The sequence below is a fragment of the Sus scrofa genome, chromosome 4 (genome assembly GCF_000003025.6).
Source record: "Sus scrofa isolate TJ Tabasco breed Duroc chromosome 4, Sscrofa11.1, whole genome shotgun sequence".
Taxonomy (NCBI): Eukaryota; Metazoa; Chordata; class Mammalia; order Artiodactyla; family Suidae; genus Sus; species Sus scrofa.
The window spans coordinates 42,338,167-42,361,611 of NC_010446.5; the positions used below are offsets into that span (position 1 = coordinate 42,338,167).

The 23,445-nt window shown below is 40.5% G+C and overlaps 1 protein-coding gene across 1 annotated transcript in view; it reads left to right on the plus strand.

Moving 5' to 3' along the window:
- Positions 1-23,445, plus strand: part of RAD54B (RAD54 homolog B (S. cerevisiae)) — a 119,927-nt gene that overhangs the window by 88,685 nt on the left and 7,797 nt on the right. The window contains 5 exon segments of the mRNA XM_021089101.1: positions 4,423-4,562; positions 6,637-6,927; positions 11,203-11,378; positions 20,725-20,986; positions 22,760-22,826. Of these exon segments, the coding sequence (XP_020944760.1) occupies positions 4,423-4,562; positions 6,637-6,927; positions 11,203-11,378; positions 20,725-20,986; positions 22,760-22,826 (936 nt within the window).

Genomic DNA, 23,445 nt, shown 5'->3' on the forward strand with positions numbered 1-23,445 from the left:
TAATAGTGACCACTGAGATAATTTCCTTTGAGGAATTGGCTTTGCCCCCTTATTTGTACTTTGCCTTCTTCAGCTTGTTTCTGCTTTCCTGTCCTTGTCCCTGTTGCTCTTGAGCTGTGAATTTATGTGAAAACTAGCACTAATAAATCTTTTACATTTAGAAATACTTACAGTTGGTTTTTATCGCCTTGGAATTGCCCAAATAAATTCTTCTTTTTCATAGTGGCAGGATATCTCACCACCAAGGTGATTTGTGTCTTACTCTGGTAGTAACATTTGTGTATGAGTATGTTCAGTGCTACGTACATAATAGATGCTCAAAAACTAAGAATCAAATGAAAGTAATTTTGAGTTTGTTTCCTGGTATTGTCTAGCCCAGTGCTATGGAGAATATTTAGTTACCATTTACTGGAATGTGTAGTGGTTAAGATTCATTTTGCTTAATAGAGGTGCGTTAGACTTCTGGGGCTGCCATAACAAAACACCATGGCACAGACATACACACAGAGATATGTATATATATTGTTGTGTTATAACATTCTTAGAAACTAGAGCATGGAAATCATCCTCTAATCTCAACTTCTTAATAAATGTTAGCACTTTGTTATGTTTCATTATTCACATACACACACATGCAGAAAACATGAGTCATATTTCTTTATTTTTATGTATACATATGAAATACATCTTTATAGGCATATATATGCACATAAAAATATACTTAATGGGAACATTTTCCTATGGCTGCTGCATAATTTGAAATGTGGTGGTGAATATCTATTACAAGCATATGCTTTTTCTATATAGATGCCAAAAGTGGAATTATAGAACCTAAAGGGAAAGTAGTATGAATATGTATAAAGAGCTTTTAGAGCTTTTTTTTTTTTTTTTTTTTTTTCCACACCTTTGGCATATGGCCAGGGATCAAATCTGAGCTGCAGCTGCAACCTATGCTACAGCTGTGGCAATACTAGATTCTTAACCTGTTGCACCAGGTCAGGAATTTAACCCTTGCCATGGAGACAACACCAGCTCCTTGGCCTGCTGTGTCACAGCAGGAATTCCTGTTAGAACTTCTTATGGAGATAATAAATGAGAATATAGGTGTAGGTTATTGGTAATCTTCCAGTTCTTGGGTTGGATGGTAGATTTATGCCTCCTTAAAAAATAAGCAATTGAAAAAAAAAGCTTTTATTGCTGGGATGGCGGTAGGTTAGGAATTTTCTGTTTCCCTAGAAGTTTTACTTCTATAGCTCTGCCAGTAGTTTTAGTAAACAAAATAGTTTTAGTAAATGAAATAGTTTTAGTAAACAAACTTTACTTGAAAATCTTCAGTGTTTCTTTTTTTCCTTTCACAGGATATCGCTGCTTAACTTTACCTTTTTCCTATAGGTTCTGCCTAGTCTAGAATTAGAAAAGAATACTAAAAGCAGTGAACTGGGGACTAAACTACTTCTAGGCAACATTTGTGACAATTTCTTTTTTTCTGTCTTTTGACCTCTTAGGGCCGCACCCTTGGCATGTGGAGGTTCCCAGGCTAGGGGTCTAATCGGAGCTGTTGCCGCTGGCCTACATCAGAGCCACAGCAACGCCAGATCTGAACCACTCCTGCAACCTACACCATAGCTCATCATTTGTGACAGTTTCTTAGAATGGTACTATGCTAGTGTATTGACTCCCTTGTAGCCCCTTCTTTCCCCTTCTTTTCTTTAAAAAAAAAAAAAAACGAATGAATGAATAAATGAATTAGGCCATGCCCATGGCATGTGGAAGTTACCTGGCCAGGGATCAAATCTGTGCCACAGCAGTCACCCAAGCTGCTACGTTGTTAACACTGGATCCTTAACCTGCTGTGCCATAAGGGAATTCCCCCTTTCTCTTCTTTTCTTTTTTTCTTTTTTTGGCTGCAGTGGGCAGGTGCTTGATGTGGGGTCTTAGTTCCCAGACCAGGGTTTGAACCTGGGCTGCAGTGGAGAAAGCACTGGACCACCAGGGAACTCTTCTTTTTTTTTTTTTTTTTTTTTTTTTTGGCTGTCTTGAGACATATGGAATTCCTGGGCCAGGGATCAGATCCAAGACACAGCCATGACCTAAGCTGTAGCTGCAGTAATGCCGGATCCTTAACCCACTGTGCTGGGCTGGGGATCAAACCTGAGTCCCAGTACTCCCAAGATGCTGTAGCTGATCCTGTTGCAACACAGGGGGAATTCTGGGAACTGCCTCTTCCTTTCTTCTTTATTGTCCTTTGGCCAGATCCTAGACACATGGAAGTTCCCAGGCCAGGGATGGCGCCCACACCGCAGTTGTGACCTGTGCCACAGCTGTGGCAACCCCAGCTGTGGCACAGGGGAACTTCCTCCCCCTCCCCTTTAAATCATCCATTGTATTTTCTGCTCTAAATGCTTCTTCTGATGCCCTCCTGTGTTCTGCCTTTTTTTTTTTTTCCTTATAATTTCGCTTTTGCCTCTTTCCCTTGTGTATCAGTTGAGGTAATTTCAGGTGCAGGTAACAGATATCTGAACCAAAGGTGCTTATTCCCCCACATAACTTCAGGTCTAGAGCTAGGAGAGCTTCCAGGAGTGGTGATACAGCAGCTCCACAGTGTTGTCAGGGATTCTGGTTCTTTTTGTTTTCTGCTGTGCCATGTTTGTGTTTTTGACTTCATCCCCATGCTTGTAGCAGGTGACCAGAGCAGTTCCAGACATCACATTTAGCTGTGGTGATATTTAAAGGAGAGCAGGGGCTGGCGCTACCTTTTTCTCTATCTTTAAGAATAAGGAGACTTTCCCAGGCTCCTCTCTGACTTACTCTTATATCTCATTGGACAGGATGAGTCACTTACTCTTGGTGGAAACTGTTGGTGCCCTCTCTAATTCGCCTTTTCTGGGTTGTTACACCCATTCCATAGCTGCTGGGACTACTGCTTAAACAACTCAAATCCCCTGCTTTTCCTCGAGAATTCTCATTGGTTGAATGAGAGCTTCGTTTTCCCCCTGCATCTTGGTCAATGATTGACTCGTATAGAAGATAAGTAAAAAATGCAAGTTCCTTTGCCTCAGGGTAATTTCAGGACTGAGTTTACAGTGCAATTTATGCTTTAAGGCTCCCTGTAATTTAGCTTGAGCGAAATTGTTAGTTTCTTCCTCTACATTTTCTGATTCCTCCATTCCCTTTCTCCTGAGAGTTCTCCCTCATTAATTATGTGTAGCTTAATCCTTATCTTAGGCTCAGCTTCTGAGAACTCAGTCTAAGACAAACCCTTTCCTCTCTTTTCCTTCCTGCTTTTCCCACTCCCCCATCTTTATTAATTATTGTCATGGATATTCTTTTAAAGGCTTAATAAAATGCATACTTATATAATTAGAGTTATTTTCTCTAACTCTGATGCAGCTAAACAATTTAGAACAAATTAGATGTTTTAAAAAATTAGTAAGCATTGGTCCAACATTGGGTCTACCCATTTAATTTTGAATTCTTTTTTTTTTTTTCTCCTTTTTAGGGCTACACCCAAGGCATATGGGAGTTCCCAGGCTAGGGATCAAATTGGAGCTACAGCTGCTTGCCTACACCACAGCTACAGCAATGTTGGATCCTTAACTCACTGAGCAAGGCCAGGGATCTAGCCTGCATCCTCATGGATACTAGTTGGGTTCTTACCCCACCATAGTGTGAATTCCTATCCATTTAATTTTGAAGGAAGTAATTTTGAAATTCCATAATTGCTTTTTTACAATTCTATTTTCTGTTACTGAAATAAGTGTATTTTTCCAGTCCATGTCAACCTTTAAGATTAGTGAAGATCCCAATTTTATTCAATAACTTCATGAAGCGATAATAATAGATGCCATTCACTATTGCTACTAAATGTCAGGCACTTCATATCCACTGTCTCTACTTTTCATTGTAATACCACTGGAAAATTGTCTTCCCACTTTTATAAGTGAAAAAATCTTTAACTTAAAAGAGCTTAAGCAGCTTGTCCAGAGTCGTACATTGATGATAATAATAACAGCAGTTATGGGCCATTTCTTGTGCTCCAGGCGCAATATGAATTGTATATGAAATAACTCATTCGATCCTCACAACCTTAGGAGCTGCTATTATTATCCCTATTTTACAGCTAATAAAATTCAGGTAAGTAGCTTTCTCAGGGTTACTCAGAGAGTAAATGATGCAGGTAGGATTCATTCCCACACAGTCAGCCTCTAAAGCCTGTACTCAGCCACAGTGGATGATACTTTAGTTCACTGTTAAAACCAGGAAAATTAATATGATTATTATTTAAAAAAAAACTTGATTTAGCTGCTCTTTCTTAGACACTTTGCTTGTATTTAGTTGTCTTGGGGGGAGAGTACAAATTTCTATAAAGACCTGACATTGTAAAACACAAACTTGACTTTCTCATCACTTTTCTCTCTTTAGGTACTCCAGTTCAGAATGATCTCCAAGAATTTTTTTCATTAATTGATTTTGTAAATCCAGGAATATTAGGTTCTTTGTCATGTTATAGAAAAATATATGAAGAACCCATCATTACATCAAGACAACCTTCTGCTTCTCAGGTATAACTTACTTTTTAATAAATAGGTTAGAAAAGAGCAGTACATCTGGGAATATTATCCATAACTTGGGTATTTTAATTTTGGAAAAATTAAATTAATAGAGTGATTGTTTTATTTTTGCCACAATCTTTCAATTCCTCTTACTTAAATGACAGTAAATATATAAAAATGTTCATCCTTACTGGTATTTAAAAAGGTAAGCCAAGCCATGAAGTATCTATGGATGTTTTTGTTAGTTGGATTTACATAGTAATAGCAAGTGTACCTGAGAGTACTCTCCTCTACTGGTTGGTATATAAATTGGTACAACTGGAGGATAATTTGGTAATATGCATCAAAAGCCTTAAAATTGGGTATATCTTATGGCCTGGCAATACCACCTTTAGGAATTTATTATAAAGAAATTATCATAGGAGTTCCCGTCATGGCTCAGTGGTTAACGAATCTGACTAGGAACCATGAGGTTGCGGGTTCGATCCCTGGCCTAGCTCAGTGGGTTAAGGATCCGGCATTGCTGTGAGCTGTGGTGTAGGTTGCAGATGCGGCTCGGATCCCACATTGCTGGCTCTGGCCTAGGCCGGCAGCTAGAGCTCTGTTTTGACCCCTGGCCTGGGAATGGCCTTAGAAAAGGCAAAAACACACACACACACAAAAAGAAAGAAATTATCATAGATATTTGAAAAGATTTAGCTGTATGGGTAAAAAATTAGAAACAAACTGAAGAAAAAAAACTAATTGGAAATAAACATTTCCAAAGGCAGGAAAATGTAACTTAGACTCTGCATTATCTGTAGGTACTATATTTCACTGAGCCTAAGATACTGTTAATTCTAGGATGCATCATTACTTTCTATACCAGTAAGGAGAACATGCTATCAGTTATAATTGTAAGAGGTCATTGATTATAAAAGCATCCTATTTCAGAGAAGTTAAAGTAAAATATACCTTTAAGTCTGAGAATTAACAAAATGCTATAATTAGTTAATAAACATTTACTGAGCAATTCTCCATGAACCAGGAACTATATACAAAAAATGGCTTATGCATATATTTAATAGCATAGAAAATGTTTATGATACATTATTTAAAAGTAAAATAACGTTATTTTTTTTACTCCACACTTATGTATTAAATACCTAAAGTGGGCAAAATGCTAAATGCCAGACACTGGGGAATATGATAAGCCAAACTGGTTTCTTGTTCCCATGAAGCTTTATGGTTTGAGATCCTGTTACAAATATAAATAAAAATAAGACACCAGATACATTTGCATATCTGTGCAAACAAAACAATTTGAATTTACGCATAAAAGGTCTTGATATCCTTGGTTGTTTCTGGTTGGTGAAAGCCGGTTTTGGTTTTCTTATTTTTTCATAACTGTATTTTCTAACCTTTCTTCAGTGAACCAGTTTCTTTGTAATAAAAATGAAAAATAATTTTAAAATATAAGGGACATTTTCTTTGATTTATATAGAAACAAATATGTACCTATAAGGTTTGTTTTAAGGTTCACTGTAAAATTCTATATACTCAAAAGATTCTGTATGGAGAATTTAAACATATATTTCAACCATACTGTATATTGACTTTAAAAATGTACTGTAATGAACAATGTGTATTGATTATGAAAGTGTCAACTGTGCTTCGTGCCGGTAATTCTTATAGGCTTAGTTTTAGGATCAATAATTTGTCAAAATATTTTCTTCCAAGCATTTGTTGTATGATTGCTTAGCTAAGGATTTTAAGAGTATGTACCATTAGTCTTCACATAATAGCTTACTTTCAGAATAATTCAATTTGTAGGTTATTGACTTCCAGTGACTCTCAATGACAGCAATAGCCAAACAAAGATTAGGAGATTGTAGCTTCATTTAATTAAATGATAATGCTAAACGTATAAAGAGACAATGGCTAGTTTTTCTATTCTAAACTTGTAGTTCATTTCTTTTGTTAAAAAAATGTGAAGGGAAGCAATTAGTAAATGTTGATCATTATAAACTGTTTAATGTTCATTTTAACTCTGTGTATTTTTTTGGTCTAAAGCACTTTTATTTTTAAGTCTATTTTTCCATAGGAAGAAAAGGAGTTAGGAGAGAGAAGAGCATGTGAACTTACGTGCCTCACTGGGCTCTTTATCCTCAGAAGAACCCAAGAAGTCATAAATAAATATCTTCCACCTAAAATAGAGAATGTTGTCTTTTGCCGACCAGGAGCACTACAGATTGAACTGTATCGAAAGCTGTTGAATTCTCAGGCTGTCAGATTCTGTCTTCAAGGACTGATGGAAAATAGTTCTCATCTAATATGTATTGGAGCTCTTAAAAAACTGTGCAATCACCCCTGCCTTTTGTTCAGCTCAGTAAAAGTAAGTGGAGTCTGAGACTGTGACAGGGATATGAGCCGAGGGTCTCTTCTGTATGAACCTAAGAAGGCAGATTGGACAGATTCCCTATGGTTGTGTTTGTGGGTTTTCCAAAAGCTGTGCAGTGCCTGCAGTATGGTTCTGCCCCAGAGCCTGTCCAGCCTTCTTCTTGGTCCTCTGAGCAGGCCCATGTTCACAGAGCTAAACTAGGGATGGCATGGGTGTCAGGCTCTGCCTTCCACAGTTTGCACCCCTTGCCCTTTGGAGCCTGGTCCTTCTTTCCCTTCCTATTTTATTTTATTTAAAAAATTTTTATGTATCTTTTTAGGGCTGCACCCACAGCATATGGAAGTTCCAGGGCTAGGGGTCAAATCAAAGGTGGAGCTGCTGGCTTACGCCAGAGCCACAGTAGCGGGATCCAAGTCCTATCTGACCTTCACCACAGTTCACGGCAACAATGGATCCTTAACCCACTGAGTGAGGCCAGGGATTCAACGTGCATCCTCATGGATACTAGTTGGGTTCATTACTGCTGAGCCATGATGGGGACTCCTGCTTCCTGTTTTATATGAATAAACCTAGACAGTTTTGTCTGCTTGGTGCTAACAAATATAAACTTTACGATGAAAAAATAGTCTATTTTTTCATCTTTATAAAAGAAATACATGATTATTTATGAAATTTATAAAATTCAGAAAACTGCAAGGAAAGAACATAAAGATCACTTACTGGTTTGAATGTAAATTGGTACAATTGAGAGAGAGCTTGGCAATGTGTATCAAAAATCTTAAAGTTTTATATACCTTGTGGCCTGGCAATACCACTTTGAGGAGTTTATTATAAAGAGCCAAAGCTGTCCAGCCAGGTAAAACCATGTTTTGGCATTAATAATCTTGGCTAATGACACTTATTAAGCACTTACCATGTACCAAACACTAAGTACTTTTCTACTACTATTTTATTTATTCTTCAAAAAGTTCTCTGGAGTAAGTATCTTTTTTTTTTTGATGAGGAAACAGGGACTCAGAGACTGCATATATAATTTTTTTCTGGAGAAACTTAATTTTTTTTTTTTTTTTTTGTCTTTTGTCCTTTTAGGGCCACACGAGCAGCATATGGAGGTTCCCAGGCTAGGGATCTAATTGGAGCGTTGCTGCCAGCCTACGCCAGAGCCACAGCAACATCAGACCTGAGCAACATCTGTGATCTATACCACAGCTCACGACAATACCAGATCCTTAACTCACTGAGTGAGGCCAGAGATTAAACCTCATGGTCCCTAGTCGGGTTCATTTCCGCTGCGCCACGACCAGAACTCTGAGAAACTTAATTTTAATGATGCTATGCTTATTACTTAAAAATTTAATTTTTGCTAAATCAATGTGAATGTTTCACCAGATTAGATGTCTTCCACAAGTTTGAGGTTTTTTTGTTTTTTTTTTTTCTTTTTAGGGCCACATCCGTGGCATGTGGAGGTTTCCAGTCTAGGGTCTGAATCAGAGTTATGGCTGCTGGCCACAGCCACAGCCACAGCAATGTGGGATCTGAGCTGCGTCTGCAACCCACAGCACAGCTCACGGCAGTGCCGGATCCCCAACACACTGAATAAGGCCAGGGATTGGACCTGCATCCTCATGGATGCTAGTCAGATTCGTTACCAGTGAGCTACCATGGGAACTCCTGTTAAGCAGCTTTTAAAGAAATTGATTCTATACACAATGATAAAAATTAAACTGTTTTAGCATATCATGCTTAGCAAAAATAGAAGCCAAAATTCTCCCTTAATAGGAAGACTTTATGGGAGTTCCCGTCGTGGTGCAGTGGTTAACGAATCCGACTAGAAACCATAAGGTTGTGGGTTTGATCCCTGGCCTTGCTCAGTGGGTTAAGGATTTGGCATTGCTGTGAGCTGTGGTGTAGGTCACACACGTGGCTCGGATCCCGCGTTGCTATGGCTTTGGCGTAGGCTGGCAGCTACAGCTCTGATTAGACCCCTGGCCTGGGAACCTCCATATGCCGTGGGAGTGGCCCAAGAAATGGCAAAAAGACCAAAAAAAAAAAAAAAAAAAAAAAGGAAGATTTTATGATGGCCCAGAGTGTACCACTTAATGAAGAATAGGCGTAGGATACTCACACATATGGTACATAATTTATAATCTGAGACTTATTCAGTAAAGCCTTTTTTCTAACATAGCAAATAAGGATCAATATAAAATGGCCGAAGTGAGCCTTTAAGTAATGGTTTATAGATTTGTTCCAATTGAAATTTGACTCTTTCCCAAGTTCAATCAAGATATGCATTTTTCGGGAGTTCCCGTCGTGGAGCAGTGGTTAACGAATCCGACTAGGAACCATGAGGTTGCGGGTTTGGTCCCTGGCCTTGCTCAGTGGGTTAAGGATCCGGCGTTGCCGTGAGCTGTGGTGTAGGTTGCAGACGCGGCTCGGATCCCGCGTTGCTGTGGCTCTGGCCTAGGCCAGTGGCTACAGCTCCGATTCGACCCCTAGCCTGGGAACCTCCATATGCCGCGGGAGCGGCCCAAGAAATGGCAAAAAAAAAAGACAAAAAAAATAAATAAATAAAAAAAAAATAAAAAATTAAAAAAAAAAAAGATATGCATTTCTCGGAGTTCCCGTCATGGCTTAGCAGAAACGAATCTGACTAGTATTCATGAGGACTTGGGTTTGATCCCTGGCCTTGCTCAATGGGTTAAGGATCCAGCACTGCCGTGAGCTGTGGTGTAGGTCACAGACACGCCTCGGATCTGGCATTGCTGTGGCACTGGCGTAGGCCATCGGCTACAGCTCCAATTTGACCCGTAGCATGGGAACGTCCATATGCTGTGGCTACAGCCCTAAAAAGACAGAAAAAAAAAATATGCATTTTTCTGTAGAAAATGTGAATGGGATGTAAATAGTAAAAATATAACAACTCATAACTGGAAGGCTCTTGAGTTGCATGGAGTCAGGGAAGAGATTGCTATGTCTAGCTGATATGAAAAGTCTAGCTGATAATCTGCATAGTGCACCTCCATACATCAGGCTGTCACGGCATAAAGATATCTGTTAGTTGATTCTTTTTTGGGGATGGGGGTGGTGCGCCTGTGGCATGTGGAAGTTCCCTGGCAGGGATCAAACTTGCTCCACAGCAGTGACCCAAACTGTTGCAGTGATAGTGCTGGATCCTTAACTTGCTGTGCCACCAGGGAAATCCTGTTAGTTGATTCTTTTTTGGTCTTTTTGCCTTTTCTAGGGCTGATCCTGTGGCATATGGAGGTTCCCAGGCTAGGGGTGGAATCAGAGCTGTAGCTGCTGGCCTACACCACAGCCACAGCAACTCGGGATCTGAGCAGCATCTGCAACCTACACCACAGCTCACGGCAACGCTGGATCGTTAACCCACTGTTCGAGGCCAGGGATTGAACCCGAAACCTCATGGTTCCTAGTCGGATTTGTTAACCACTGAGCCACGACAGGAACACTGAATTTTTTTTTTTTTTTTTTTTTGCTTTTTAGGGCTGCAACAGTGGCATACGGAAGTTCTCAGGCTAGGGGTCTAATGGGAGCTACAGCTGCTGGCCTATACCACAGCCGCAGCAATGCCAGATCTGAGCCATGTCTGTGACCTACACCACAGCTCCTGGGAATGTCGGATCCTTAACCCACTGAGTGGGGCCAGGGTTCAAACCTGCATCCTCATGGATATTAGTCGGGTTCATTACCCTTGAGCCATGATGGGAAATCCCTCGGGTAGCGATTTTTATTTAAATAATTCAGCGAATTTTACTGTATTTCTAGTTGTACAACCGTTATCACAACCTAATTTTAGGACGTTTCCATCCCAAACTCCCAGTTCACTCCTCCCTCTCCTCTGCCTGTCCCCTTTGGTAACTGTAGATCAAATAGCTTTACTTATTTATTTAGTCTTTTTGCCATTTCTAGGACTGCTCCTGAGGCATATGGAGGTTCTCAGGCTAGGTGTCTAATTGGAGCTGTAGCCGCCGGCCTACACCAGAGCCACAGCAATGTGGGATCCGAGCTGCGTCTGCAACCTACGCCATAGCTCATGGCAACGCCAGATCCTTAACCCACTGAGCAAGGCCAGGGATTGAACCCGCAACCTCATGGTTTCTAGTCGGATTTGTTAACCACTGAGCCAGGCCGGGGACTCCCTCAGATAGCTTTTAATCTTCAGGTTTTTTCCCCCATAATTTTAGCATTTTTTTCCCTCTCCATTTAAAAAAAAGATGAACCAGTGTTGACAGTCATCCTTTTGAATAGGAAAAAGAGTGCAGTTCAGCTTGGGATGAGAATGAAGAAAGAAGACTGTATGAAGACTTGCTAAAGGTGTTCCCCCCTGATTACAACCCGCTCATGTTTGCTGAGGAAGAGTCAGGAAAACTGCAGGTGCTGTCCAAGCTCTTAGCTGTTATCCATGAACTTCGTCCTGCCGAAAAGTAAGATTAATTTAATAGACCTCTTATATGTGCTCATGGCTTAGACATGTTTTTATTCCTTGAGGAAAACATTAAAAACAAGTTGTTTTCTTCTTTGCAGACATGGTCAGCTCCCAGTCTTTTGTAAACTTACATTAATAATGAGTCTATGAGTTTTTATTTAAGAAAAACTAAATGTGAAGTAAATAGGGATATTAAAAAAAGCCCTAGAGATATCTTCTGATCTATGACACCTAACATGTTTCTTTATCTCACTCAGAATCCTTTCTTCTTTTCCTGCCCCTAAATATTGATACTCCAGAGGGTTTTCCCTTTAGCCTCCTTCTCCCTCTAAACACCCTCCCTGGCTTGGATCTACTCCCCTAAGTTTCAGCTGTCATCCATGTAGTACTGACTCCAAATCTCTAGACCAAGCCTCTCTTCTAGTTTCCCCATCCTTTCTGTTTGATGAACATCTAAATCTGTCTGGATATCCTGTTGGACCTCAACCTTCTCATGAACCAAACTGGATTCATCATTTTGCCTCTGCAAGCCTGATCCTTTTCTTTATTCCTTGGCTTGAAGAATGGTACCGTTATGCAAGCAAAAAACCCTTGTCATTCTAGACTCACTTTTCTCCCTCACTCTCCTAATGTCATCAGTCTCTACAGCCTGTTGATTTTATTTCTTAATTTCAGGAATCCATGTACTTTCTGGTACCAGAAAATTTTTTTTATTCTTGTAATTCCTGATTGCGTTATGATGGTCGCATATGAACTGTGCCCCATTGCATATCAATATTGTCCTAAATTGTATTTCTTAAATACAGATGTGAACATGTTATTCCTTTTCTTCAAAATTATCCAGAGGAGTTCCTGTTGTGGCACAGTGGAAACGAATCCATATGAGGATGCGGGTTCGATCCCTGGCCTCGCTCAGTGGGTTAAGGATCTGGCGTTGCCATGAGCTGTGGTGTAGGTCATAGATCTGGCGATGCTATGGTGTAGGCCAGTGACTACAGCTCTGATTCGACCCCTTGCCTGGGACCCTCCATGTGCCATGGGTGTGGCCTTAAAAAGCAAAAAAAAAAAAAAAAAAGAGAAAGATTCCCAGCAGTCTTCCAGAAATTCCCAAACTCTGTAACACACTAGACAAGACTGTTTCTGACATGAGTGGTGCCTCCTTTTCCTCATCTCTCTGGATTCCTTCACATGTCCACTCATACTAGACTATATGCAGAACCTAGTTTCTCTGCTTCTTACTCTTACATCTTGCAGGCTCCAAGGCCTGGTATACCTCCACTTCTCATTCTTCTGGCCAACTTTCTCTTCATTAAGACTCAGCTCAGATACTTTTTCCTCTTGGAAGCCTCTGGCCTCATATTGAGTTAGATGCCCCTCTTCAGTTCTCCCTTCCCATCTTGTACCTCCCTCCAATGGACCTCTTCTCACACTGTATGGTAATCATTCATTCTCTTCCATGTCAGCACCTATGGTGCAGGGATTGTTGTTTTATCTTTGTAGGAAGTATTCAAAATAATTTTTTAAAAAAATATGTATTATAACCACACCTGAGGCATATGAAAGTTCCCAGGCTAGGGGTTGAATCAGAGCTGAAGCTGCCGGCCTACACCACAGCCACAGCAAATCTGAGTCCAATCTGTGACCTACACCACAGCTCATGGCAACGCCAGATCTTTAATCCACTGATCAGGGCCAGGGATTGTACCTGCAACCTCATGGATACTAGTTGGGCTTCTTATTGCTGAGCCACAACAGGAACGCCAAACTGTTTTTGAATTAAGGTGAAAATGTATCTTATTGTACAGCACAGGGAATTATATCCAGTCTCTTGTGATAGAGCATGATGGAAGATAATATGTGAAAAAAGAATGTGTATATGTGTGTGTGTGTGACTAGGTCACTTTGCTGTACATCAGAAAATGGCACATTATAAATCAACTATAATTTAAAAAATACATAGAAAAGATCACAACATAGTAATTATATTTAATTGTTAGGGAATCAAACTTAACCTCTTTGGAGCATTAATCGTATCATTTGACTTGTGCAAATTTTTAGACATTTTTCATAATTCGTTACTAAAACAAGGAAACTTTCCATGAACTCTTTTTTTTTTTTTTTTTTTTTTTGTCTTTTTGTCTTTTTTGTTGTTGTTGTTGTTGCTATTTCTTGGGCCGCTCCCGCGGCATATGGAGGTTCCCAGGCTAGGGGTTGAATCGGAGCTGTAGCCACCGGCCTACGCCAGAGCCACAGCAACGCGGGATCCGAGCCGCGTCTGCAACCTACACCACAGCTCACGGCAACGCCGGATCGTTAACCCACTGAGCAAGTGCAGGGATCGAACCCGCAACCTCATGGTTCCTAGTCGGATTCGTTAACCACTGCGCCACGACGGGAACTCCTCCATGAACTCTTTAATTCAGTTTGATTGAAATTTTTTACTAGATAATATTTTATCTATACAAAAGAGTGTGTATGTATGTGGATCGTGACCCACATCCAGTTTGAACTTAGAGTGTAAACTTTTACTTAGACTGTTTTCATCTTCTTTTTGCTGGTTTTTCCCCCTTCTCCGAATGGGGGATAGGTGGTTGTTTTTTTGTTTGTTTGTTTTTTGGTTTTTGGTTTTTTTATGGACAAGGAATATGAGTGAACAGAATTTTAGAGGAAATGAGAAGAGATAAGTTGTGAATGTAGGTATGAGAATTTATCCTTGGTGATTTTCTAGGGGACAGTTTCCCTCTAGTGGTGGGAAGGAAAGAATGAGGGGGAAAAACAATTTGGGGGTAGAGTTTGAAATGGAGTCATTTTGACTGCTTGTGGACCCTAAGAAAACTGAATCTTGTCTTGTCCCATGAAAGAAGAAACAGCACTTCTGTCAGTGGCACAGCTGGGATTTTATTCTGTTACTTCACATTATCTGAAGAGATGGACTTTTCTGGTTTTATTTTGTTTTAAATTGTGTAAGTTTTACATACTCATAAATTTAGCCTCTTAATTATTTCTAAGTGTATTGTTAGTTACATTTGTATTGCTAGTTGTTGCATTTGCATTGTTGTGCAACCAAGCTCCGGTACTTTTTTTATCTTGCAAAACTGAGCTGTACCCATTAAATAACGACTCCCCACTCTTGCTTTTTCCCAGCCCCTGGCAACCATGAAGACAGAAACCTGTCTATTATTGTAGGTACCTTATATAAATGGAATCATAGAAGGTTTTGTTGTTGTTGTTGTTGTTGTTTTCTTTTTTGTCTTTTTAGGGCTATACCCGCTGCATATGGAAGTTCCCAGGCTAGGGGTTTAACAGCAGCTGTAGTTGTTGGCCTATGCCACAGCCACAGCACTGCAGGATTCGAGCTGCATCAGCAAGCTACACCACAGCTCATAACAATGCTGGATCCTTAACCCACTGAGCAAGGCCAGGGATCGAACCTGTGTCCTCATGGATACTAGTTAGGTTCATTACTGCTAAGCCACAGTGGGAACTCCAGGTTTTGTCTTTTATGACTAGCATACTCTATTTAGCATACTGCCTTCAGGATTCATCCATGTTGTAGCATGTGTCAGAATTTCTTTCCTTTTATTTTTTTAAATTTTTTAGTCTTTTGTCTTTTTAGGGCCACACCCTAGGCATATGGAGGTTCCCAGGCTAGGGGTCTAAATGGAGCTATAGCTGCCGGCCTACTCCAGAGCTACAGCAACGCCAGATCTGAGCCGTGTCTGTGACCTACACCACAGCTCGTGGCAATGCCGGATCCATAACCCACTGAGCGAGGCCAGGGATCGAATTTGCAACTTCATGGTTCCTAGCCGGATTCGTTTCCCCTGTGCCAGGACGGGAACTCCAGAATTTCTTTCCTTTTAAAGGCTGAATGATATTCCATTGTATGTATTTAACATTTTGTTTACCTATTCATTTGTGGACAGACGATTGGGTTGCTTCCACCTTTTGACAGTTGTGAATAATGCTGCTGTGAACATGGTTGTACGTTGGTACCTTTCTGAGACCCTGTTTTCAATTCTTTTGGGAATATATCCGGAAGTATAATTATTGGATCATATGATAATTCTCTTTTTGATTTTTTTGAGGAACCTCCATACTGTTTTTCACACCATTTTACATTCTCACCAACAGTGCACAAGGGTTCCAATTTCGTAACATCATCACCAACATTGCTATTTTCTGTTTTGTTTTGTTTTTTGATAATGGCCATCTTAATGGATATGAGGTACTGTGGTTTTGATTTGCATTTCCCTAGTAAGTAGTGATGTTGGGCATCTGTTCCTCTTCATGTTGGCCATTTATCTATTTTCTTTGGAAAATGTCTGTTCAAGTCCTTTGCCCATTTTAAAAATTGGGTTTTTTTTTGTTGTTACTGAGCTGTGGCCCTTTTTTGATGTGGCCAATTGGGAATAGAGGCCAGGTTTTCCAGGGCTGAGCTGCCTATGCACAAACATCTCCTAAACCTTTAAAATATGTAGCTAAAAATTAGCTCACAGTGTTTGATTTCAGGGATAGTACTCCTGTGTACCCTGATCTGCTGTGTTATCATAATTAGAACCAGATAGTTCTATTTTAGGTATGCAGGCTGAGCTCTTCTACAGTGCTTTTGTGCATGATTTAAGATGAATTAGAACTGGGCGGAGGCATATCTGATAATTCCTGGCTTGTCTAGCTGGTGGACCTTTTATGGAATTTTATAAGGATACTTCAAAGTTTAAAAAGTCCCTCCTCTGTACTGGTTGTTGCATTCATGCCCTAGGCTTCCTGGCGAGGAGAGTTCATGCTGAGTTACAGCTCCCATGTGTCTCTTGTTGGGACACTCTTGTGCTGGGTGCATCTTGCACTCTACCATACAGGGCAGCCTTGCCTATAGATTTCAGCTGCTTTAGGGGACAGTATAGTGACCATTAAACTAATAGCCTTGTTTGAAAGTATGTACGTGAGTGGGCTCTAGACCTCTGAAAGGGGATTGTCCAAGCCTCCTTACTAAGATTGTCGCCTGTCCCATCAAGTCTACATCTAGCCTTCTAAGAACTTGTCAAGGAAGATATTCTAAAGCCAGATTTCCTTCTGTCCATTAAAGTTGTATCAGAAAAAGTATGTTAAAATATGTTACTCATCCCTGTAATAATATAGAAAAGGAAGGAAAAAATGATTGAAATATTAGTATAGGAATTTTGGTAGGTTGCAAAAGTGATCTTAAGTTGTTCCCCTCGCTATATCCATGTTCCTTCCTGGATATCCGTGGGTCATCTCCCATTCTGACTCTGAGCTCAGCCACGTAACTTAGGTTGGCCCATGAGACACTGACAAATGTGGCACAAAAGTGAGCTTGAAAAGCTCTTGTGCAGTGGGACTTCTCCTCACTTGTGGCTTCTTGGACCTTTTTGTCACCATGTGAATAAGCCTGGGCTAGCCTGCTAGAGGATGAGAGACATGAGGAGTTGAAAGGAGGCTTCTCAGCTGAGCCCCTTCAAGAACCAGCTAGTCCCCAGTCCACATGGCTGCTGACTGCAGATGCTCAAGTCAGCAGACATGACCAGCAGAGGAGCCTCCTAGCTGAACCCAGCCCAAATGACCAACCTACAGAATTGTGAGCTAAGTATGAGATAAATGGCTGTTGTTTTAAGCCACTGAGTTTTGGGATAGTCTGTTATATAGCGAAAAGTAACTGATACAGGAATGCAAATATAAATTATTGTTCGATTATCTCTACCTTGTTAGCATAGGTAATTGAGAAAATTGTACCTGTTTAAAAAATGTGCTTTATTTAAAAAATTTCTAGTGTAAATAATTATCCTACCACTTATAAAATTGATAGGAAAAAGTCTCGATCTATTTTTTATTTTTGCTTAATATATCAAACTTTAGCTATTATGTAAATTTTGGTTTACATTTTTCCTTATTTTTTTAAACAATTTTATTTTGTCCAAGTGTTAAAAGGCTTATTATAAAAAAATCCAGAAGTTCATAATTCTGTTTTTCCCCTTTGCATCCTGTTTCTCAGAGGAAATCACCAGCTCCCCTAGGTATTGCCAGATCATGTGCTTATACAGCTATCTCTTGTCTCCTCTGTATTTTCTTTATAAAAACTAGCAGTTTTTTTTTCAGTCTTTATACTTTGAGTTATAATCATGATGTGACTTACTATGGATCATTTTTTCATTTATTGAGCTGGAAATTTGTAGTAGGTCTTTTTAATCTGAAGATTCTGTGTCTGGGAAACAGTCTCTTTCTCAAAACAATTTCTTTTTGTTTTCTTTAGAATTCCTGCCCATCATATATTGAACCTCATGGATTGATTCTCTAATTCTTATCTTTTCTCTCCTATTAGTTATCACTTTTCCTTTTTAATCTATTTCCTGGAAGACTCTCTTCCTATTTCCTGCCTCCCTCCCTCTGTCCCTCCTTCCCTCTCTCCTTCCTTCCATCCTTCTTTCCTTCCTTGCTTTTTTGGTTTCTTTTTGGCTGTGCCCTCAGCCAGGGATCAAACCTGTGCCACAGCAGTGACCCAGGCCACTGCAGTGATAATGCTGGATCCTTAACCTACTGCGCCAAAAGAGAACTCTCTTCTTATTTTTTTTCCAGATATCCTCCTGTTAAATTTTTATTTTGGCTCTCATTTTATTTTATTTATTTTTAGTCTTTTGTCTTTTTAAAAAAAATTTTGTATATATATTTTTTGTCTTTTTTTTGCCATTCTTGGGCCACTCTCACGGCATATGGAGATTCCCAGGCTAGGAGTCGAATTGGAGCTGTAGCTGCCGGCCTAGGCCAGAGCCACAGCAACGCGGGATCCGAGCCGCGTCTGCAACCTACACCACAGCTCACAGCAACGCCGGATCCTTAACCCACTGAGCAAGGCCAGGGATCGAACCCGCAACCTCATGATTCCTAGTTGGATTTGTTAACCACTGAGTCACGACGGGAACTCCTCTTTTGTCTTTTTTTCGAGAGCTGCACCCGCTTCATGTGGAGGTTCCCAAGCTAGGGGTCTAATCGGTGCTGTAGCTGCCAGCCTATGCCATAGCCACAGCAACACCAGATCCTTAACCCACTGAACGAGGCCAGGGATTGAACCCGAGACCTCATGGTTCCTAGTTGGATTTGTTTCCTCTGCGCTATGACAGGAACTTCTTGGCTCTTGTCTTAAATTTCCAAGAAAATTTTCTTCTTTTTTTTTTTTGCTTTTTAGGACTGCACCTGCAGCATATGGAGGTAGGCTAGGGGTTGAATCGCAGCTACAGCTGTCGGCCTACACTACAGCTATAGCAACACAGGATCTGAGAGACATCTGTGAACTCCACCACAGCTCATGGCAAAGCCAGATCCTTAACCCACTGAGCGAGGCCAGGGATTGAACCTACACCTCATGGTTCCCCATTCGTTTCCACTGTGCCATAGTGGGAACTCCCAATTTTCTTATTCTTGATTGTTCTTTTTTATTGCCTCCTCTTCTTGTGCTGTCTCTTTTTTGAAGATATTATTTCCTTAAAGTTGTCTTCTGTTTCCACCATTGCTGTGTTTTTTTCATATTTCTTTTTTTTTTTTTTCTGTTTATTTGTTTTGGTTTCTATTTTTTTTTGTGTTGGAGGCGTGCCTCAAATTCCTTCCTTCCAGAGGTGGCCTTTGTTATCCATATTTGAGAGAGAGACAGTAAAACATTGACTGAATTGAAGGCTCTGTGCACAGGCAGGGCTTGTGTGCTGGTGGCCTGCATTGGGTAATCAAGTAGTGAGCTGGCTTTTTTATTTGAGGATTCCACCTATCTGTGGACCTTTTCTCTGGGGTCATTCAAGTAATTCCTTCCACAGATGAATCTTCCAATAATCTTTTTCTTGGGGTGAAGTGTGAGAGGGATGCCTGGTTGCTGGTATTCTGGGAGCTTGCAGAAAAAGGGGACTAGGATCCTACCATCCAGCATGCAGACCTTCCTTTTGATTTGTCAATATATCCTTGTCTTCTAGAGTTTCCCAGTCTAAGTTTCTTTGGTTTACTTTCTCCAGAGAATAAGCATTCTAGTTGAAAAGGAAAAGTCAGCTGGCTACATGGGAGTAGGACCTAGGTTCAATTTATCAGTACTCCTTTTTTTTTAAAATTGAAGTATAGTTAATTTACGGTGTTGTGTTAGTTTCAAATGTACAGCAAAATGACTTAAGTTTTATATTTATATATATATACACACACACATATATGCATATATGTATATATTCTTTTTCAGATTCTTTTCCATTATAGATTATTACAAGATATTGAGTATAGTTACCAGTGTTCTTGCAGTAGCCCAAGTCTAAACTCCTTCCTTCTGAGGTGCCTTTACAAGAGTCTGTGGTGCGAATGAACTTGTTTCTTATTTTATTTTATTTTTATTTTTTTCATTTCTTTATTACTCAAATGAATTTATCACATCTGTAGTTGTGTAATGATCATAACAATCTGATTTCACAGGAGTTCCATCCCACAGCCTAAGCACATCCCCCCACCACCCAAACTGTCTCCTCTGGAGACCATAAGTTTTTCATTGTCTGTGAGTCAGCATCTGTTCTGCAAAGAAGTTCCGTCTGTCCTTTTTTCAGATTCCACATGTCAGTGAAAGCATTTGATGTTGGTGTTTCATTGTATGACTGACTTCACTTAGCTTGATATGAACTTGTTTGTTATTGAAATCTCCCTCTTTGGGTACTTAGGCTTCACTTTTTCTGTTCTCCTAGCAGATCACCATTCCACTATTCTCTGTTTTAATATACAAATGTTTCCTTGTTTCATCAAAGATAGATTTTGTATTTCTGTTTCTTAATCTCCTGCTGTTCTTAAGGTGACATAAGAGAAGTAAAGAAAGCAGAAAGGTCTTTACTCCACTATGTTTTTTTTTTTTTTTTTTTTTTTAATTCTCTTTTACGGGCACACCAGCAGCACATGGAAGTTCCCAGGTTAGGGATGGAATTGGAGTTGCAGCTGCTGGGCTATGTCACAGCTGCAGCAATACTGGATCCGAGCTGCATCTGCAACCTGTGCGGCAGCTTGCAGGAGCCCTGGATCCTTAACCCACTGAGTGAGGCCAGGGATCGAACCTGCATCCTCATGGATACTAGTTGGATTCTTAACCTGCTGACCCATGATGGGAACTCCTTTACTCCACTGTCTTAATAGTTGAAGTCTCTTAGACATTGACTTACTCTAAAATTAAATTTTAAGGAGAATCTGTATTTTAATTGTACAAGGTCATTGTTGGACATTCGATAAATATCAGTGATAATGTTATTGTGGTATTTTCCTTCAATTAAAAAAAATCTAACATTTCTTTTAAATTGTATAAAAAATTCTCTCTTTTTGATTGACAGGGTGGTGTTGGTATCCAACTATACACAAACCTTGAATATTTTACAAGAAGTGTGCAGGCGTCATGGATATGGCTGTACAAGACTCGATGGACAAACACCGATCTCTCAAAGGCAGCAGATTGTTGATGGCTTTAATAGTAAATACTCTTCTGATTTTATTTTTTTGTTAAGTTCCAAAGCTGGTGGTGTGGGACTTAACCTTATTGGAGGATCTCACTTAATTCTCTATGACATTGATTGGAATCCAGCCACTGATATCCAGGTAAGATGATTTATGCATTAAAGAAACATTGTAGAATGCTTACTGGGGATGCAATACCTGCTGAAGATATGAAGATGATGATGATGATGATCATGGTGATGGTGGTAGGTGCTGCATACTGAGCCCTTATTTTGCATCGGGCACTCCGTTAAGTGCCCTACATTCCATTAATCTTCACATTAGTCCTGCAAGTGTGGATATTACAAGCCCTACTTTACAGATGAAGATTTGGAAGCTTGTTCTTGGCCACATGGCTTATAAGATGCAGAGCCAGGATTCAAACCCAAACCTGTATGTCTCCCAGGCTCTACTTCACTGTGTAGTTGGGCCTTCAGGATGCTCACGGCCAGCAGGGGAAGACAGGAAGTGTTATAGGTGCCATGATCAATGTCTGTGCAGGGTATAGTAAAGACATAAAATGAACTTATTTAGGGGAATGTTTCAGAAGAAACCTTTGGTTTTCTTCAGAGTACAGTCCATCTTCATGTATTTTGAGATTTCTACCTATAGATTTGCACCTTATTTGGTATCTGAGTTGGGGCACCTGGAGACAATCCTCAGGTTTGATGCACTAGAGGGACTCACAGAACCAAGAAAAATAGCTATATTCATAGTTAAGTTTTATTATAGTGAAGGATACAGACTAAAATCAGCACAGGTGAGAGGTACACTGGGCAGAGTCCAGCAGAGACCAGGCACAAGCTTCCAGTTGTCCCCTGAAGGTATATGGACAACACTTCAATTTTCTCAGCATTGATGTGTGACAACACACATGGAATATTGGCAACAAGTTCCCTTGAGCTTTGGTGTTCAGAGTTTTTGTTGGAGGTTGATCATGTAGGCACGGATACCCATGTGACTGACCTTAGTTGCTCAGTCTTCAATCCCCACAGAAGTCAAGCTGGCTTACGGCCCCACCCAGATTACATTGTTAGCATGAACTACATGGCAGGGCCGAAGGCCCCAGGTAAACTGAGATGCTCTTATCAGGCAGGATATTCCAGGGGCTTAGAGTTTATCTTACAAGAGCTGGTTGAAGATCAGACTGTTCTTTGGAAGATGCAGGGTTTGAACATCAACCTTTTACTTTACGGTATCATTGCTAAAAATCCTGAAACCACAGGGATCCATCTAGAGCCAGAGCTGATTGCAGGTATCCTGGGATTCCTTATGGGTGAATCATTAGCTACTTGGACTGAGAATAAACCCTCCATGCCCAAGCTCTGCTTGGTTCTTTGTATTCTTGCTGTCCAAGTGCACTGTGCCAGTTTTTGATTCAGACAGACCCTCTCACTGTTGCTTGGCACCTATGGTTACTTTCCACACAGGGAGTGTTCATCCATCCCTTTCTTTATCCCAGGGGAAAAAAAATGAAGTGGAGAATGCCTGGGCTTTGTTTTTCTAAGCTATAAGTGAAATGTGGAATTCCTAATATCTTTTTTTTTCACTTTTTAGGGCCGTACCCACGGCACATGGAGGACCCCAGGCTAGGGGTCAAATGGGAGCTGTAACCGCTGGCCTATGCCACAGACACAGCCACGCAGGATCCGAGTCGGGTCTGTGACCTACACCAAAGCTCACAGCAACACGGGATCCTTAACCTGCTGAGCGAGGCCAGGGATTGAACATGCAGCCTCATGGTTCCTGGTCGGATTCATTTACACTGCACCACAACGGGAATTCCTAATCTTAAACATATTCATGCAAGTTGCTTATGTGGGAAGGGTTATTAATTTCTACTGTACTCTCAGAATTCTCATTTCTTTTCTATAGGCAATGTCTAGAGTATGGAGAGATGGTCAGAAACATCCCGTACATATTTATAGACTCCTAACCACAGGTAATAACCCTTTAGTATGACCAAAAAAAATGTATTTCCTTTGAATAATTAAAAAAAATTTTGTGGCACAGTGGGATAATGCTCTGGCTTGTCTCTGTGGCATTACCAATTCCATCCCTTACCTGGAGCAGTGGGGCTGTGGCCTAGGTCATAGGTCACATCCACCAGATGTGGCTTGGATTCGTCCCTGGCCTGGGAACTTCCATATGCCATGGGTGTGGCTGAAAAAAAAACTTGTTTTTGTTAATCTGTGCTTTGGCATCAAGAATGTTATTATTGGAGTTCCCGTCGTGGAGCAGTGGTTAACGAATCCGACTAGGAACCATGAGGTTGCGGGTTCGGTCCCTGCCCTTGCTCAGTGGGTTAAGGGTCCGGCGTTGCCGTGAGCTGTGGTGTAGGTCTCAGACGAGGCTCGGATCCCTCGTTGCTGTGGGTCTGGCGTAGGCCAGTGGCTACAGCTCTGATTCAACCCCTAGCCTGGGAACCTCCATATGCCGTGGGAGCGGCCCAAGAAATAGCAAAAAAAAGACAAAAAAAAAAAAAAAAAAAAAAAGAATGTTATTATTTTGTTGAGTAGTATGCTAATAAACATGCTTTACCCTACAAAAATAACAGATGT